Source organism: Xenopus laevis, chromosome 8L, assembly GCF_017654675.1.
Source record: "Xenopus laevis strain J_2021 chromosome 8L, Xenopus_laevis_v10.1, whole genome shotgun sequence".
Lineage (NCBI taxonomy): Eukaryota > Metazoa > Chordata > Amphibia > Anura > Pipidae > Xenopus > Xenopus laevis.
The window spans coordinates 63,187,981-63,208,112 of record NC_054385.1 but is presented as its reverse complement, the minus strand read 5'-3'; the positions used below and the strand labels follow the sequence as shown (position 1 = coordinate 63,208,112).

The window sequence follows — 20,132 nt, the reverse complement described above, 5'->3', positions numbered from 1 at the left end:
ATGTCAAATTTATATGTTTCCATTGTTGTGTTTCTTTATTTGTGATGTCTATTGTTTTCCTTATACTTAGTGTGTATAGGTTTTTATGCTGTGAGGGTATTTTGATTCCCAGGTATTTTATGTAGTGTGCGTTTTTTTTGAAGGGGAAATGTGGGAGCCAATCCGTGGATTGTGAATGATGAAGTTGGAGTGCTTCTGATTTGTTTCGATTTATCTGGAATCCTGCTATTTTCCCGAATCTTTGTATGACTTGTAATAGTATGGGTAAATCTGTTTTGGGTTGGCCAAGGAATAAAAAACAATCCTACTTTTTAAAAATACCTATAGCTTCCTTTGGCAGTGCTTTTATGGCAGTAAATTAAATCTGTTGCTTTTTTTCTATAGTTTTTTTACTATAATTGTATTTATTTTATATATTTTTCTGATTTCTGTTGAGTTGACTCAGTTTTAAATTCTGCTGTACATTTTTGAAGGCTTTCAGAGAAGAAAGCTTCCATAGGGTATACCTATGAAGACAGCACCGTTGAAGACCTTGGGGACTCCCCAGAGAAAGGGGAGGGTGAAGATTCGGATGATGAGAGCAAGTCTGATGAAGATGAGATTATCCCAGACATTGGTAGGTTTCTACTAATCTTCCATTCGCTCTTTTCGTATCTTCACTGTGGTTAATGTATCCTCCATTTTCTTTCCCTTTGTTCCCATCTTTGTTTTATCATGACTTTGTCTCCTTATTAATAGGAATAAAGTATCCTGTACTTTAGAATATATGTTTTATGCTGTTTTATGTAAGCGCCTACTTGTATTTTGGTGTGCCAAACATCTGTGTACTTGAGGATTGCAGTTTTTTTTTTAAGGTGCTGTGATTGCAAAATGTGCCTTGTTGGTTAGTTAGTGGTTTTAGTTTTTTTTTTTTTCTTCTGCCATTGACAGACGTGGAGGTTGACGTGGATGAAATCACAGATGAACAAATTGCTGATCTGAATAAACAAGCTACTACTTATGGGATGGCTGAAGGAGACTTTGTAAGGTTAGTTGCATAAAAATTGTTTCTTAAGCTTATAATATAAATGCACACAGTCATAGCTCAGTGAATTCTGTGATCGCTGTAAACTATATCCATACATTATTTCTGTAACTGCATATGCCATTTGATTTAGTAATGTGCTGTAACCCAACAGATAAAACAAAATCCAAGGCTTTAAAGCACTGGACAACTGAAGATGACAATTTTTTGTTTTATGATGATTAAATCAAGATATGCAATTTAGGGTTTAGGATTCAATATTTGAGTGAAACAATAATAATTTGGTGCCTCCTTAGTTTGAGTTAAACTTAAGGAGAGAAGGCAACCAGCACAATAGCAGTTGAAGATTATTATTGGCTATTCTTTGTTAAAAAAATAAAAAAAATAAAATAGGAGCAAGAAGGCTGAAACAGCAGATCTAGCTGATTTAATTGTTTTTTATTTCCACACTACATGTTTTGAGCCCTGCATGGCCCTTTGACAAGTGTATACTTTTTCCTGGTCAAACAAAATGCAAATAATCAGCAATGCAAAGAAATTTTAGCTGGGGCAAAGATAGGGATTGCTTATGTGGAGATCTTTTCAGTGGACTTCTGGTCTGAGTTGATTGAAAATAAAGCCACATCCTAGTTTTTGTTTGCCTGAACACAGTCTCAGATTTTGCCCTGTTTGTTATGTAATATTAAAAAAAATACACATTTCCCAATTAAAACAATAGGCAAAAGTATGTTCAGCACAAGGGCCTGATACACTGCAATTGCACCCAGGGCATTAATAAATGACACAACATCTGCTAATCTAGTGACTACAGATTTTCTACCTGAAAATTATATAAATTTACATTTTATAAATAAAATATTTAAGACTAGCTCTATACAAAGATTCTTCTTTTACAACATTAAGATAAACAGAGCTTATGCTGATAATAAATTTTACTAAAATGTAGCGCAAAGACCTGCACCTATTGCCACTGTGCTGGTGACGGAGCAAAGAAATAAAGCAGATTGCACCTGTAAATGACCCCTTTTGTACCGTATATACTCGAGTATAAGCCGAGTTTTTCAGCCCCCAAAATATGCTGAAAAACTCTACCTCGGCTTATACTCGAGTCAAGTGCAAAAACGGTCGCCGGCGTCCAAGAATGGTCGCCGGCGTCCAAGAATGGTCGCCGGCGTCCAAGAATGGTCGCCGGCGTCCTAAAACGAGACGCCGGCACCTGCAATGGGAGCAGAAACCCTCAATTTTTTGATTGAAACTTACCAGAAGCTGCTGCATTTTTCACCCTCGGCTTATACTCGAGTCAATAAGCTTTCCCAGTTTTTGGAGGTAAAATTAGGTACCTCGGCTTATACTCGGGACGCCTTATACTCGAGTATATACGGTATATTTTTATCATTACTAAGGTGTTGCAGAATTGAAGGGGCATTTTTCTTACTTGGACCACAGTAATATAAAAGAGACAGAATTCTCTGTTTAGGTGTGGAAGCTGGTGTATAGGCTGTTTTTCAGTGTTTTATGTTGTTATTTCTATTTCTTGTAGAATGCTTAGAAAAGATAAAGAGGAGTCAGAAGCAATTAAACATGCGAAAGCTTTAGAAGAGGAAAAAGCTATGTACTCTGTAAGGAATCTTCTGTCTGGATGCCACAAAATGACTAGGACTACATGGCATGGATCCCAACACCAATCAGACCCCAATTTTCTTCAGCTGCTTTTCCATTTCTGTTGCCCAAATTATTTTACCTTCCTTACTCCATTTTTTTTTCTTTCAAAACAAACCAGTCCTTCCCAGCTTTTCATCCAGGACAATGATAGATATATATTTTGTTCGTTTTTTCCACCATGTCTTTTAGTAGTCGTTTAATGCCTTTGACTTACCATTCACTTCCCTCTGACAAGCATTTTGAGCAGTTGTTAAAGAGTTTGTCAGACGTCACATCTGGAAAAGACTCACAAGCCTTCCTCCAATGGCCATAGAGGACAAAATTGCCCAGTCCGCCATTGACCGAAATTCATAAAAATGATTAGGTTGCTTCCTTATGTTTTTCTAGGGCAGGAGGTCTCGTCGTCAGAGGAGGGAATTCAGAGAAAAACGCCTCAAAGGAAGAAAAATTAGTCCACCTAGGTAATGGCTTGCTGTGCCAGTGTGAAACTTATCAGGCTACATTTGAGAGCATTAGTATGAAATATTTCCTAAATACATTGGTGTGTATGTGAAACTGAAAATGTCTGTTCAGGGTAATGATCCAAATATGATAGAAGAAAAAGGACCGGAGAGCCTTTCAATGTAGTCTTTAATCGTTTTATTGAAGCACTACATGTTTTGGACCACAGAGGTCCTTCCTCTGGTGCAAGTTAAACACTCAAATTACAGTGACCTTTTTAAACCCTTTAATCTCCCATTAATCCCAAATGCGTCCTCAGCGCCATCTAGTGCCCAGAGGACAGATTACATTAACTTAATTACCACATGGATACTTTTGCACTATCCAAATAGATACATCAAATGTAGCTTCTAGTTATACAATGTTTCTATAGGGTAAAGAATATAAACAATTTAGTTACTTAGTATCATCACTCACCAATCTTATGGAATTTCTACTTTGTTTAAGCATTGGTACATTTTTTTCATGCTGTAATAGATCTATACAGTTAGAATTTTTAACTAGAACCATTTCTAACATTTCACAAAAAACATTTTAGGCTCCAAGCCTCATTTGTACTTCGTGGTTCTATAGAATTCCACCTGTCTGTCCATTTTGCTTCACATTTAAATAAAATATTTTTTCTGTCTCCCCCTCGTAATGGCTTTTGCATCTCTTCCAAGACCATCCATCTCTGACTCCACACAAAAGTTAGAGCGCTCACCTTTTACTCCATAGACCTTTTCAGGTGTCTGGTGCTAAACCGCATATAAAGCCTCCTGCGAAGAGCCAGCACAGTTACAACAAAGTCCAAAATAGCTGTAGCACACAAATCCGTTTTAGTAATGCAAAAAGTGACTTTTATTGGCTCATTGCAGACTTTAAAACATGGCAACGTGTCGTGCCACACAGGGCCCTTTATCAAGCCTCATCCAACTCTTGACTAGCAGCATTTTGTTTGGCTGAGTGGAAATATCTCCCTACAGGAGTGTGTGTGTGTTTTCTTTTCAGTGGGGTTGTATGCGGTGAACAATCTTTTATGTTCCCCAATTCATACCTTCATATTCTGGGACGTTTGTCCCGCATGCACCATTCCACATGGGCATTTTAGAGCATAAACTACCCAGTCTGAGTTATAGGTAAAATATTGTTTTAAGGGGATCTTAAGGCCACTGTGGGGATGTGTGTTATATTCACATTTTATTATATAGTTACAGCTACTGCAATTGCTCCAAATATGGTTGATTTTAGACACTTTATTTTTCCTCCACTTTTTTTTTTTCACAGCTATGCTCGAAGAGACAGTCCCACTTATGATCCTTATAGGCGGTAAGTAGACTAAATATGTCACCATGATAATGTTACATATTTTCATTCATCCTGTAGTATTCATTATATTTAAAAAAAATATTTTTGAAAATTATTCTTTTCACAAAACAAATATAACGCTTCTCTGGCCAACTCACTTAGTATGGGGAAAAAGTTAGGTTGCTACTTACATTTTCCATGTGGACAGAAACCTGACTTCTACAGAATCTACAGTAAAACAATTATTAATACACAAAAGCTGCCCTGCTTTAGTATGAAAAAGTTAAGGCAGCAACTAGCTAATTTAGCTTAACTGTTTCAAACATCTGTTTGGAATACATATTGGTGAATAGGCTTCTGTATCACACAGATTTGTACTGGCTTAGGAGCTCAATTCACTGTTTAATTCATAAATTATTTATTATATTAGAAGCACCTGTGAATGGGAGCTGAAGTTGAATACAAATGCATTTTTTACCTCATGCGTTGCCTCATCACCTTACAACACAGCAGTAATGTACTAACTATCTGGCTAGTGGGGGAGATAAAAAGCTTCTAAACAAAACAAGATACTTTTAGTTCAAGCTTTACCTGCAGGGAAAAGAAGAAAAGTGATCAAAGCAATATTTAGCATGTTTCTAATTGCTTCTTTGTTTATTCAATATTCATATTATTTTTCATTATTCTTCATTATTCTTCCACTTTAGGTCCCAGTCAGACTCTTCCTCTGTTTCGTGTTCCCGAACCCCAAGCCCTGGACGCGAAGAAGCTATTACATTCATTACCAGCTTTGGAGGCAGTGAAGATGAGTCTGCATCTGGTCCTGCAGCTCAGTCTTCTTCGGCCACATCCAGCAAACGGCCCACGCACACACATGGTTCTGGGACTTCTTCAGGTCGTAAAGATGCCTCCCGGTCGGTAACTTTAGATTCTCCCCTGCCGTATGTGTCATGGGTCGACCTTAACTGGGGAGGGCGGGAGGCCCAGCATCTTCTGAATTAGAAGGGCCGGAGCACCCCAACCGGTAATTGGAAGGGGGCACTAGTTTTTCTGTAGTATCTGTGTAATCAGGTCCTTATATTGTAGCAAACTGAATTGATGAAGTATGATGGTAAACAACAGTTTGTGGCGGATTCCATACTAAATGGAGCCCTGCTAAAAATGGAAAATGATTGTATTCCATATAATTATATTTATGTCTTAAAGTACTGGATGGGGATGGGTTAATATTTTTCTTATATTAAGAAAAAGTACTGTGTATATAGCTAAATATATATAACTGTGGGACATATTTAAGGCACAACATTTTCCCAGGTCCAATAACCCATAGGAACACAAAGTTTCCTTTAAAGAGGTGACCAGAAAATGCTACCTGCTCATTATTGATTTATCTATGATTAGACCAGTAGTGCATAAAAAAAACTATAATAATATTAGCCTGGGGTGGTATAGCAAATTAGTTACACTATAATCTCGGTTTTTTAAGTGTCTATAACTGTACCAGTTTATCTTTCTGCTTCTCTTATGTTATTTGCACTGTATATGCAGCGGTCTTGCCCCATACAACAACCCTACACACAGGGTTCATTTTCTTTTCTTCAGTTGTTCTTTATAATGTATTCAACAAGAAAAGCTAAAGCTACCACAGAGTCTGCTATTTTTCAGATATACTACATGTTCTTAATCCATACTGCATTTAAATGGTCAAAAAGGAACACAACTGTTAGGCAAGCTGGAGAGTCACAAAATCCCATGGAGGGCATTATGTGACCCCTTATTCCAGCTGCACAGCTTTGATATTTGCAGGAACTGAAGAATGGCAGTATGTCTGCTATTGTTGCAATTCCTCATAACCATCTTGAGCTTTGGCATGTTGTTGTTTATTTTTTAAATTGTCTTTGGTCTAACTTTTCATTCTCATTTTTTTTCGTTTTTTTTTCAATCCTTAGAAGAAGGACGACTTCCTCGTCGTCTTCTTCTTCATCGTCATCATCAGCTTCCTCATCAAGATCAAGAACATATTCTAGGTCTCGATCCAGCTCCAGATCTAGAAGAGTAGGCACCCGACGTAGGTCTGGGTCACACTCTCGTACCCGTAGGTACTCTCGCAGCCCTGTACGACGTCACACAGGAACAGGAGGTACAAGAGACAGCAAAAGATATTCTAGATCCTTATCTTCAGACAGAGACCGAGATCGATATTATGGAGGAAGGCGTAGATCAAGGTAAAGGAGTAGAGTTGTGATCTTTAAGTTACTATTACCACTGCCTGTACTGTATCCTTTGGTTCTAATGGAAAGCAGAAATGGTAATGAAATAGGTTGCAGCTGTAGATCATTTAACTGGTGATAATATAATATACTCACCCAGTATTTGATCTGTTTTTCCTCCTTCATGGATACCCTGAAATTATGCAAGGTTTTGGATTTTTAGGACTAATAACAAACCATGAAACACAGGCTTTGTCTCTTAAGGAATATTAATATATATGAGGGGTAATCAGAAATATATTATTCTCATTTCAGAAGTCGATCTCGATCACCTGACCGTCATGGTCGTGGGGGGAAAAGTGGTGGGCGACCACGGACCAGCAGTCAAAGCAGTTTGTCCAGGAGCCCATCCCCAGGAAGGGAGAGGGGTGCAAGACGTGCTGTATCCCCAGTACTTGGAGAGCGGTTGAAAAGGTAAGTGGGTATCCCCAGAAGTAAATCACAATGGCAAGTCTATATATATCGTATTCCTGTATTGCACCCAGGTGTGTAACTCCTTATGTGTGTGCCCTAGCCCTCTATATATATATATATATATATATATATATATATATATATATATATATATATATATTTATATATATATATTTATATATTTATATATATATATATATATATATATATATTTATAAATTCCACTGACAAAAGGTGCACACCAGGATTTTTCAGTTTAAAACTCCATATTCATTAAATAAATTTAAAACAGGAACGTTTCGGTCTTTTTGGGGTCTTGATAAAGGTCTTAGAAAAAGACCGAAACGTTGGCCGGTTCCTGTTTTTGTGTGTGTGTGTGTGTGTGTGTGTGATTTTTTTTTTTTTTAAACAATGAAAGATGTGTTAGTGATGAAATACTTGTACACTACTAGTTTAATATGTTTTATTACTGTTTAAGCCCTTTTCAGAGCTTCATCCAAAGACGAAAGTTAAAAAATGGCAGTTCATTTTTAGGTAGAGAAGAACAGGCTACATCTTCAACTCATTAAAATAGCTACCTTCTGTAGTGTTCACAGTAGCATCAACTCTGTTCATTAATATCTGGTGCAGTTTTTTTTTTAAGCAGGATATTGAAACGTATGTACTTGTCATGTGACCTTGTTTATCTAGGTCTACCAGACCATTTCTAATTAGATCTAGATTGTTTTAGGTAAGATAAGTCACAACACTTTTCAATTGCCCTATTACATATTCTTAAATTAGAAATTAAAGGGTACAATGGTTAAAATTCTACCAGAAATACTCAAAATAAGTTGTTCAAAGACTTTTGACTGGTAGTGTATATGGGTAAAAAAATAGTCACCAATGAAATGTGTATTTGTGGCATCCACCATAAACAATATTTACAATACATTTGAACTGACAACATTTTTTTCTTGGTAATTTAATGTATAATGACCAATGTTTTGGAATTTTTAATTCTACTAAATGAAAGTGAAGAAGAATTAAAGTGGACCCGTCACCCAGACATAAAAATCTGTATAATAAAAGTCCTTCTTAAACTTAAATATGAAATCCTATTTCTTTTTTTTTATTAAAGCATTCATAGCTGTTGTAAACTCATTTAAAAATATCAGCTGTCAATCAAGTATTGCCTACCCTGCCTCTATGCCTAGGCATAGAGGTGGGGCAAGCAATTACTTTCACTTTCCATTCAGCACTTCCTAGATGTCACTGCTCTCCCTACATTCCCCCAGCTCTCTTAACGATTTAATTGTGTAACCAGGGCATGGGGATGGTCATTGGGTCCCTGTCCCCTGGTGCACAAACAAGATTCTGAGATGATACAATGCTTGCCTTAATAACAGTATCCACAAAATGGCTCCTTCCTGGTTGCTATAATTATGAGTTCCCAGACTGATGGAAACAATATTCAAATAATTTATATAGTGTAATTAAAGTTCATTTTGCTTGACTAACATGATAAAATAGGATTTGGATAATTTTGTGTGGGTGACGGGTCCCCTTTAAAGAATGTCTGTAGTAAAATGTGGGATGATTCAGGAACAAAAATAAGCTGTAAATGGCACTGTTTGAAAGGACCTGAAAAGGGGGAAAGTAAATGGAGATCTGACTTATAGACCTTCTTATTTCTTCTCCAGGACTGAGCTTCCTGCTTGCAGAGAGAGCGGAGCAGCCAAAGTCAGTAAGAATTTTACCGCCTATTTAATTCACGCAGGATGCGATCTAACGATTTAGAGAGCAGGGCGTATGCATAAAAACATAACATTTTAAATATTTGGGTGTAGAGGAAATGAAAACTTATTGGTGCTTAAATCACCAAACAATTAACTTAGAGTTATAAAAGCATTGCATTTTGTGACTTTTTTGATGGTTGTTACTGAAAGGTTTTCACTTTTTTTCTGTGCATTAGTCTGTCTGATATCCAGAATTTCTTCAAGTGAGAATTTCTGTTACCACTACAAATGGCAAGCAGATAAGCTCACTTAGAATCTGGGAACGCGGGGTGGATGGTCTGCTTTTCTCTGCCTACATTTGTATGCAGGCAGAGATAAGCAGCTCAACCATCCAGTGTGCTTTTTCAATACAAGTGGATGGGAAGCTCTTTGTTCCAGATTCCTTTTAAGTTAGAAAAGCCTAAAAAAGACAGGTTATTAAGTTAAAGCAAAAATCAAATTGCTATGGGTAGCCACAGTAGTCCTAAAGCAGCTTTGCTAGCAAACTGTTTTACAAGTAACGTATTTCTGAAATTAGATATCAAAATAATTCAATTCCATTAATAATCTACATTAAGGGGAAGTAAAGTAAATGTAGATCTTGGAGTACAATAATTATTGCTACATGTACCACAAACACCCTTTGCACTAAGTAAACTTCATAAATAAGGAAATGTTTTGGTGTTTATCAAGGAGAAAAAAAGCATGTCTATGTATAAAAACAATGCAGTCAAATATTTCTCTGTTACTGTTTCTGCAACAGTAAATGTATTGTTGTAGGATAGAGGGCAAAAAATTGTTCTGTTTTTAAGGTTTCCTTTTGACAAAGTCTGGTAGCTCTTGTAGTCATGCCAGTATGTGAAAAACTCTGAAACTCTGGTCTCCTTTAAGTATTTATAAAAGGCTAATGTGAAACTCTGGTCTCGTTTTAAGTATTTATAAATGGTTTATAAGTCTACATCAAAATATATAGGTGAAGAATTGTATTCACTTGCTCTTTTCTGGAAGTGGTTATAATGGGTTTTATTCAGTAGATATGAACCATAGTGGTCCTATAGCATAGAGTTGGTCTGATGAATACATGCAGCCTCCCAGGACCTGCAACATAGACTGTAGAGGAGTGGCTTTTCTCAGGGAGTAACAGGATGAAAAAACACTAGCAAATAGAATTGGTTGACCCTGATAATCAACAGAATAAATTCCCAGACAAGTGCTTTCTTCAGCAGAACTATGCCAGCTCCTGGCAGGCACACACACACACACACACACTCTGCAGTGTCGAATATTCTAAGTGAGTGACTAATTATAAGCTTTATCATAGGTTGTTCTGTGGATTTTTTTTAAAATTTAGTTAATAAAGTTTCTTCCTCTGTTTGTTAGTCAAGTTGGTACTTTCTGCTGGATGCCTCACCTATCCCATAACAAGCATCGTGCTTGTCTGATTCTCATTATTTACATTTTCTCACTCATTCCAGGCCAAGCTCACTCCACAAGAGAAGCTGAAACTCCGTATGCAGAAAGCCCTGAACAAACAGTGTAAGGATATTAAAATTCCAAAGATTCTTTTGTTTATGGGGTGGCATTTGCTCACAATTATTGTGCTTGGAAAGCACAATGAGTGCTTCATCAGTTTACTGTTTTTGACCTTCATAGACTGATCCCATGCAGAATTTTACTATTTTATGGTTTATTGTTGTCTTACTGCTTGGATCGGTATTTTACATTACCCATAAGATGTTGTTCTCATTCAAGAGTCTCTTCAGAGTAGAGAATTGTGGTTTATACATTTGAGTTTCGGTATTCTGCAGATTTGCTCAGGCCAATTGAAGAGAAAAGTTCATAGCCATTGTAAGCTATAGTGTTAGGCAGAAATAACATAATGGAATCCATTCATTAAATTTTTAGTGATTTAGTCTTGCAGCAGTAGAAATTGTCATGTTTAATTTACTTGACTTGTATAACTAAATAAGTGAATCTGACAAAAAAGTCAGTTGAAATTCTCCAATAGGAAACAACTATACATGTATATTCAATCCTGAAACTCATGGTAACTTAAGAGATGCTGGAGCCATAGCATCAGATACATTACTATTTATATAAGTTTCATCATACTAAAATAGGAACATTTCTAAATATTGTGAATTAAAAATGATGTACTATTCTGAAATAATAAAGTTTCTCTTAACTATCCCCTTATTTAAGCATCAGTATCTATTCATGCAGGAGTTGTGTGTCAGCATTTGATTGACAGGTAGATCCAATGTGTCTCTTCTGGGGGGCTCAGTTTCTTATCAGATATGTTAGAGCTAACTCAAATAACTTATTCTTGCACAAACAAAATCTAACAAAATAACTGACCCTACAAATATGGAGACTGATTTCTGGTGATTTTTTTGAAAGAGTGCGCTATAATACATCTTCAAGGCTGTATTAGGCCTAACTGTCATTCAAAATCAGGCTCCCAATTCTTACGTCAAGAGAGACAGATGCTGATGAGGGATGAGTGAAGAGTAACTTTATTTCAGATCAGAATTTTTAATTCTGTTTAGAAAATTTCTTATTTTAGTATGATGAAGCTTATATTAAATTTTCATTTTTGTTATAGTTACCCTTTAATTTCAGGACCTGCAGCAAAATCAATTAATTTTCTCTCTTTATTAATGGGAATGGCCAACTTTTTGAAATTGGCATCTCTGCATGTCTGTAGTTACATAGTTAAATCGGGTTGAAAAAAAGACAAAGTCCATCAAGTTCAACCCCTAGTATCAGAATAGTCTTTGATATTATGTCTGTCCAAAAAATCATCCAAGCCATTCTTAAAGGCATTAACTGAATCAGCCATCACAACATCACCCGGCAGTGCATTCCACAACCTCACTGTCCTGACTGTGAAGAACCACCTACGTTGCTTCAAATGAAAGTTCTTTTCTTCTAGTCTAAAGGGGTGGCCTCTGGTACGGTGATCTGCTTTATGGGTAAAAAGGTCCCCTGCTATTTGTCTATAATGTCCTCTAATGTACTTGTAAAGTGTAATCATGTCCCCTCACAAGCGCCTTTTTTCCAGAGAAAACAACCCCAACCTTGACGGTCTTCCATCCCCCTAACCAGTTTAGTTGCACGTCTCTGCACTCTCTCCAGCTCATTTATATCCCTCTTAAGGACTGGAGTCCAAAACTGCACTGCATACTCCAGATGAAGACTTATCTACAAAAAACCCTAGATCCTTCTCATTTAAGGAAGCTCCCAACACACTGCCATTTAGTGTATAACTTGCATTTATATTATTTATTTTTGCATAATCTTGCATTTATCAACATTGAACCTCATTTTCCAGTTTGCTGCCCAGTGGCAGCATCCTGCATGGAACCTATAGTTCTGCACAATTTAGTATCATCTGCAAAAATAGAAACAGTACTTTGCCCACCTCCAGGTCATTAATAAACAAGTTGAAAAGCAAGGGACCTAGTACAGAGCCCTGCAGTACTCCACTAACAACACTGGTCCAATTAGAAAATGTTCCATTTACCGCCACTCTTTGTAGTCTATCTTTTAGCCAGTTCTCTATCCAGGTACAAATACTATGTTCCAGGCCAACATTCCTTAATTTAACCAGTAACCTTTTGTGTGGCACTGTATCAAATGCTTTAGCAAAGTCTAAGTAAATCCCATCCACTGCCATCCCAAAATCAAGGTCCCTGCTTACCTTCTCATAAAAAGAAATTAAGTTAGTCTGGCAAGATCTATTACACATTAAACCATGCTGCTGGCACAAACTCATAGTATTATGATTTGCTATAAAGTCCAGTATCTTATCCTTTATGAAAAGCTTTCCTACCACTGACCTCAGACTAACTGGCCTATTTTGAGGCTGAGAGCGGGATCCTTTTTTGAATAGAGGCACCACATTAGCAATTCACCAGTCTCTTGGCACTATGCCAGACCTCAATGAATCCTGAAAAATTAAGTAAAGAGGTTTGGCAATCACAGAGCTAAGCTCGCTAAGTACCCTGGGATGAATATCACCTGGCCCCGGGCCTTTGTGTATCTTAACATGTTCTAGTCTCTTGAATTTTCTCACGTATGTACCATGCATCATTAGTTGTATTACTAGAATTGGGAATATTAAGAAGGAAACCTTAATTAACTGGTTCCTCATTTGTGTAGACAGATGAAAAATAGGAGTTCAGAATCTGCGCTTTTATTGTTTTCATCAACCAGCTGACCCCCCTCTGATAGTATAGGTCCCACCCCTTCCTGCTTTATTTTTTTATTATTAACATATTTAAAAAATAATTTTGGATTTTTTTTTTTTTACTGCTTGCTGCAATATCCTTTTCTATAGCAATTTTAGCTTGCCTTATAGCTTCTTTGCATGATTTATTGGCCTCCTTGTACCTTATAAATGATTCGGCTGTCCCAGCTAACCTGAAAGCCTTAAAAGCAGGTCTTTTCTTACCCACCTCAACACCAACACTTCTATTGAACCAAAAAGGTTTTGCTTTGCAACGACGTTCCTTGCTTACATGTGGAATATACTGACAAGTATATTTATTAAGCAGCATTTTAAAGGCTTCCCATTTTTGTTCTGTGTTTAACCCTGTGAAAAGCATTTCCCACTTAATATGTTGCAGAGATGCCCTTATACTGTCAAAGTTTGCACGTCTGAAAATTGTTTTAGTTACTCCCTTATAGAATTGCTTGTGCAACAGAATCTCAAAGGAGACCATGTTATGATCACTATTCCCTAAATTCTCACTTACACAAATGCTAGAGATGAGTTCAGTATTATTAGTTATTGCCAGGTCCAAAAGTGAGTTATTCCTAGTAGGTTCTTGAACGAGCTGGAATAAAAAGTAGTGGAGGAAGTCAGTGACACCCCTCCTCCAGAAGAATAACCCATCCAGGAGGATTGGGTAGGGACATGTTAATTTCTATAATGTAATGGAGGCTTTTTTTGTCCTCCACAGACAGGGCCTTCCACCACCCGTTCTTTTTAGATTTCCATGGAAATCTTTTTAAGATGTATTTATTTATACATTGACTTGTGTATATTCCTGCATAGGGTCTGTAATACAGAACTCTCCTTTAATTTTTATGTCAATCCTTTCCCTTCATGTAAAAACATACATGATAGAGATCCTATTGATAAGCAGCTCATTCTTTTAGAATATCAGAATCAAAAATTGACATTTCATTGATATGTTCTGCTTTTTTGTAAAAAAAAATAATGTTTGAATATTGGTTAAAATAAATGTTCTCGTTTTCTGTAAATGAGTCTGTAGACACTGAACATTATAGTGAATCCAAAACTTTTATTCTCAGTAATTTTAATGCATGGTGCAATAATTTTATTTTTTGCAGCCAAGGCGGATAAAAAGGCAGCTCAAGAGAAGATTATTCAGCAGGAACATACCCGACAGGTGAACATTTTATAATCACTGGACATTGTCTTTGTGGAGTAGAGTTATTGTGTTCTACAGGACCGACAAGGACACACGCACACCTACCTACCTTAATGTATTTTCTTGCTTTCAACTAAGAGGCTCTGGTGTTTAATGATTTTGTCAATCATCCCTTGTGGTTTAGGAACGTGAAGATGAACTAAGAGCAATGGCAAGAAAGATTCGAATGAAGTGAGTAGTGATTTTTCTCCTTCTGGAAGGTCCTTCTAAAAATGACTGTAACAATCCTATTAATTTATTAGGTTCATTATCCGCTATGGCACCCGATATCTAGAATCCCATTATCCAGAAAGCTCCAAATTACGGAAAGGCTGTCTCCAATAGACTCCATTTTATCCAAATTTTTAACAATGACTTCCTTTTTCTATGTAATAATAAAACCATACATTGAACTTGATCCCATCTAAGATATAATTACCGTATATACTTGAGTATGAGTTTTTCAGCCCCCAAAATATGCTGAAAAACTCTGCCCCGGCTTATACTCGGGTCAAGCGCAAAAACGGTTGCTGGCGTCCAAGAATAGTCGCCAGCACCTCCAATGGGAGCAGAAACCCTCAATTTTTTTGATTGAAACTTACCAGAAGCTGCTGCATTTCTCACCCTAGGCTTATACTCGAGTCAATAAGCTTTCCCAGTTTTTGGAGGTATCTCAGCTTATACTCGGGACGGCTTATACTCTAGTATATACGGTAGTCCTTATTGGAGGCAAAACCAGACTATTTGGTTTATTTAATGTTTAAATGATTTTCTATTGGACTTAAGGTATGAAGAACTAAATTACAGAAAGATCCATTATCTGGAAAACCCCAGATCCCAAGCATCTGGATAACGGGTCCCTTACCTGTACTAATAGCCAAAAAATTGGAATTTTATGACGTATACTCATTTTTATGTTTTTATAGGGAGCGAGAGCGCCGTGAGAGAGAACGCGATGAATGGGAAAGACATTATACACGCAGCAGGTCTCCTTCACCCCGACACAGTGAGTTTTAAAACTGTTTAAGCTGAATGCTTAAACAAAGTTCTGTGTGACCTTTTGTCTGATCTCGGCAAATAACTTTCAAAATGTAGCTTTATATGCAACTATACACTATTTCCTTGTATTTATTGATTTTCATTGTCCCCTTTTGTAGGCCGGGAATACAGTTCATCAAGGAGGTAAGAACAGAGAATTGGGCTCTGCTATTAAGAGTAACGGTAATGAAAATATGAAATTATTCTATATAAAAATAATTTGTTCATTGTGCCTTATTAACAATTATACCTTTTGTGGAAAATATGTACCTATTTTGCTTACAGGTTGTAAGTAATATTTGCCCATTCATGCACAAAATCCCAGGTGTGTATTGTTGCCCCACCAATATCTTATCTATCTGGGCTGGTGCCCAAATTATTTCCCATCTATTTGAACAATAATTTCAGGAATTTTTAATACTATTCACTGATTCCTCCACAAAAGATTCTGCCTTTAAAGGACATGTTAACCTTTTTTTCAGTATTGGAATGCCTGTATAGGTTACCTTAAGCCAACCCGAACCGCATTACTTTCGCCTCTAAATTCCCCTCCTGCTCCCTGCACCACTGCGTTCTTTCTCGATCTATGCACGCATTTACCCGGCGGCCATTTTTTCGGGGTTGCACGCTTCCTGGTTGTATTGTGCATTGCTGCACTTACATGGTTATCCTGGTTGTAAAAGGCAGTGTAATAGTTAAACTCTCTGCTCTCTCCCTCGCTGCAGTCAGCAGAAGAAATATTTGCTAGGAGCAGGGGGAGCAGAGAGTTCAAGCTTACAAGTCTGAAGTCGGTACAGCAACCATCAATGCTATTTTTTGATATGTGGATAGAATTGATAGGCGTGTATTCAGGTCACTGATGACGCGGCTGAAAGTTTTAGCTGAAGCCGATTCCCCTCTACTGCGCATGTGCTAGATTGTTTGAGACAAAGTACGCATGTGCATATCTCCAAACAGCAGCGCTCTTTCAGAAGGGAGGGGGAGAGAGGCAGATCATGGAGGAAAGAAGCAGGAAGCTTAAATCAACTAAGCTTCTTAGCGAATTGCTTTTGAAGGACTGGAATACTCGGTATGTGAAGAATGAAATTAGGCTTTTTACTGAATAAATTCTTGATGTGGGGGTTGACGTGTCCTTTAAGAACCATAAAGAGGTCGTTCACATTCCAAAATTTTCCATCTTTTAGTTATTTATTTTTTTACCATTTTTTCTAAAATTGAAGTATAAAGTTTAATGTTCCTGTCCCTGGTGTTTGTCTGGCCACTTGGTAATCCAGGTGCAGATTCTGAACTGTTACAATTGGCTACAATGGTTGGTATATTTCTCAGCAGCATCTGTGGCATATTAACAACTATTGGATCAGTTATAACAGCTGCCTTTACTGGAACTATGTAGTTATTTCTGGTGAAATATCTGAAAACAACTGAACTGGAACACACTTTTTTGTTTTGTTTTTTTAAATTGCGTTCAGTCTATGTAAGAAATCTGCTTTAAGGCATTGCTGCTCATCTAGAATAGTGCTGTCTAACGTTATCTGTGTAGTACCTTGTAGTACCTATCCATGAATGATGTCCATTTTATTCAATAAATATTCCCTGCTTGAGGGCCAGCTACTAGGAAACATTTTAAATGTTTCAAAGAAATATGCAGTTGCTGTTCAAATATATTTTTAAAACTCCTTAAAGATGTTGTCTATACTGTGTGAGAACAAAACTGACAACTTAAAGAGATTTTTTTGTTTTCTAGGAGGTCTCATTCACGTTCCAGAAGCCCCCACCATCGCCATTAACTCTGCAGGTCTGTTGTTTTGTACAACTGGGTACGAATAAAAGTAATTTTTGCGAGTCACTTTGGTACATTCCATGGGACGTAGTGTGGGATGCGGCCAGAGGTTGAAATAAATGGCAGACCTGAAGAATGTCTGAATTTGCCTCTAGATCTAACCGTTGTCTAATCCTGATAACATTATGGATACTTTATGTGGATTATGAAGCACTTCCTGGTCCATATCTGTTGTGTTCTTGTGGAGTTATGGGACTGGTGTTTTTGAATTGTACGAAAATGGCTGATTTTTTTTTTTTTTTTTTTTTTTTAGTTCTAGCTCTGTGTATGAATTTAAATGACAACTGAAAACTCGTATTGTATTTTATAAATTAAAATTATTGTACCAGCCCAGAGGTTTAGAAACCTGCTAACGATAATAAACGTTACAACACCTTATGCAAAGCAACTCCCCATCTTCTGATCTTGTTAGAGCATCTTTTGAGTGTCCATGATACTGCACATAGTGTGCTCTGAGTTGCCGTTGAGAAGCTACGCTTAGGAATTGTCAAATCATCAAAACACTAGAAAGTGAGGTTTCATGTGTCATAGCAGCTGATGATATGGTGATGATTATTAATCAATTAGAATGCAGAATGTGCTGGTTTCTAAGCCGCCAATGTGATTTATGTACTAATCGGCCTTTTATACACACTAGTTATATTAACGTTCAATATTTAATATATTATACGTTAATCCATAATCTGAGGGAACTGAGTAGCACAAAGATGTGCTGAAAGCCATCAGAAATAAAATGAGGAGCTACTGGCGGTCATCTATGGAGGCACAGATCTTCACTTCAAAAAGGCTGTGTCGGCCATTGGCTGGTACAAAAGCCAAAACATAAGGTGGATGATTATGAACTTAATTATTTTTGAGTGTTACTTCTCATTCAACTGTGATTAACATGCAAAAAAATTGCTGTGTTGGATTCTTTTGACTGTTTAAAAACTTGTGTAAGTAACCCCTGTAATAACCTGTGTGTTTGCAAAAGAACACTGTTCTAATTTTCACATTTGATTCAGTGTGGCTGGACTTATCTTTATCACAGGAAGGCTTTGTTTTACTTAGGCAATGACTTTTTAAAGGGCTGTGGGCAGCCCTCCTCTTTATGCCTGCAAAGACCACAGAATGATTGTGACAGCACAAATGCCACATTATCTCCATTAATGTACATGTAAATAAAGCTTATTTTGTTTCTTAAAGGGATTCTGTCATGATTTTTTTTGGTTTACTTTTTATTACACTAGCATTGCAATCTCTACTACTATTTATAATTTTATTCTTGAACCGATACATTTTTATTTATTTTTTAGCTGTAAAAATTGTTGTATAGGCAGCGATCTCCGTTCATTGGGCCTCAATCTGAGCTTTGAGAAGGAGCCAGCACTTTAGGATGGAACTGCTTTGAGACGGCTATTTTCTCCCCTTGCCATTTTTTATACCACATGGATCATGTTTGCAGTGCTAAAACTGCTCCCTAGCACCCAATAATAAAGGGGGGGGGGGGTTCCTGCTTGGGTGTGCTATTCTTATGTATACCACTAGGTGGGGATAGGGATTTAATGCAATTAATCTTTCAGCAGAGCTGTCAGGTATCTGATATCTGGTTAATTTCAAAATTAAATATAAAAAAAATCTATTTGCTCTTAAAAAAGGATTTCAGTGCAGAATCCTGCTGGAGTACTATAAACTAGTGTGCTTTGGACAAAAAAAATGTTTTACTGCAACAAAATCCCTTTATGGATTGTAGCTGTAGTGTGTGTTTTTACATATACAGCACAGTTACTGAAATAAGCTCTTGACACCCAGTTGATCCAGGGACTGATCCATTTGCCATCCCAGAATCGGGAAGGAGGTTTTACCCTCTGAAACAAATTGGAGAGGCTTCAGATGGAGTTCTTTGCTTTCCTCTGGATCAACTAGATTATTGAATACCATTTCCAAGTTCTTTGATATAGGCAGACATGGAGCTATACTCTCCAGCCAGCACTTTGATATTTTTTTAGAATCTCTCACTTCTCAGCCATTCTCAAAAGGATAAAGAATACCGTATATAAATGGAAGATTACTTTTAAGAGTGTGTTGTGAAAACTTTCCCTGTTGTGATGCTTGCTGGTTTGCAATGCAATGTTTGCTGCCTGCATCTGCTTCTCATTGAGAAACTGTGAGCCGTCTCTTTGCCGACTGCTACCACCAAGTTATAGTTTATAGTGCATCCTGTTGCATTGAACAGGACATTCCCAAGACTACCCTTCAGCAGGAATAATGGTTAGAAGGGCAACTAAGCTGGTAAAAGGTATGGAGAATGTTGGCTATCAAAGACTGGCCAAACTGGGGATGTTCACACTGAAGAAGGCACTTAATGAGGGATAACTATAAATAGATAAGGGGGTCATATAATAATCTCTAATGCTTTATTTACCAGTAGGTCTTTCCAGCTGATACAAGGTCACCCATTCCGAGTAGAAAAAAGAGGTTCCACCTACATTTTCTGAAGGTTTTTTTTTTTTTTTTTACAGTGAGCTGTGAAGATGTGGAATTCTCTCCCTGAATCAGTTGTACAGGCTGATACATTAGACAGCTTTAAGAAGGGGTTGGATAGCTTTTTAGCAAGTGAGGGAATACAGGGTTATGGAAGATAGCTCATAGTACAAGTTGATCCAGGGACGAGTCTGATTTCCATTTTGGAGTCAGGAAGGAATTTTTCCCCCTCTGAGGCAAATTGGAGAGGCTTCAAATGGGTTTTTTTTTTTTTTTTGCCTTCCTCTGGATCGACTAGCAGTTAGGCGGTTTAAAATAGTTAAAAGGTTGAACTTGATGGACGTGTTGTTTTTTTTCTTTTCCCAACCTAACTTACTATGTAAGGATTCAGGCCCTTATAGTCTCTGTACATTTGCCTCCTGCACCCAGCCCTGA

General features: G+C 37.2%; 1 protein-coding gene across 4 annotated transcripts in view; it reads left to right on the top strand.

Annotated features, from left to right (window-relative positions):
* LOC108698531 (CLK4-associating serine/arginine rich protein) overlaps nt 1–18,418 on the top strand; it is a 37,485-nt gene extending 19,067 nt beyond the window's left edge. For 2 of the 4 annotated variants that reach the window (XM_018230081.2, XM_018230082.2), the window contains exons 7-21: nt 474–616; nt 931–1,027; nt 2,565–2,643; nt 3,074–3,147; nt 4,454–4,495; nt 5,182–5,388; nt 6,424–6,699; nt 7,000–7,158; nt 8,841–8,880; nt 10,391–10,451; nt 14,277–14,335; nt 14,502–14,548; nt 15,283–15,362; nt 15,514–15,538; nt 17,139–18,418. In XM_018230081.2, the coding sequence (XP_018085570.1) occupies nt 474–616; nt 931–1,027; nt 2,565–2,643; nt 3,074–3,147; nt 4,454–4,495; nt 5,182–5,388; nt 6,424–6,699; nt 7,000–7,158; nt 8,841–8,880; nt 10,391–10,451; nt 14,277–14,335; nt 14,502–14,548; nt 15,283–15,362; nt 15,514–15,538; nt 17,139–17,181 (1,432 nt within the window). In that variant the 3' untranslated portion in view covers nt 17,182–18,418. Of the gene's footprint in view, nt 1–473; nt 617–930; nt 1,028–2,564; nt 2,644–3,073; nt 3,148–4,453; nt 4,496–5,181; nt 5,389–6,423; nt 6,700–6,999; nt 7,159–8,840; nt 8,885–10,390; nt 10,452–14,276; nt 14,336–14,501; nt 14,549–15,282; nt 15,363–15,513; nt 15,578–17,138 lie in introns of those variants that run through there. The other 2 variants (XM_018230083.2, XR_005963381.1) reach the window with 2 other exon arrangements.
* The last annotated feature ends 1,714 nt before the right edge of the window (nt 18,419–20,132 follow it).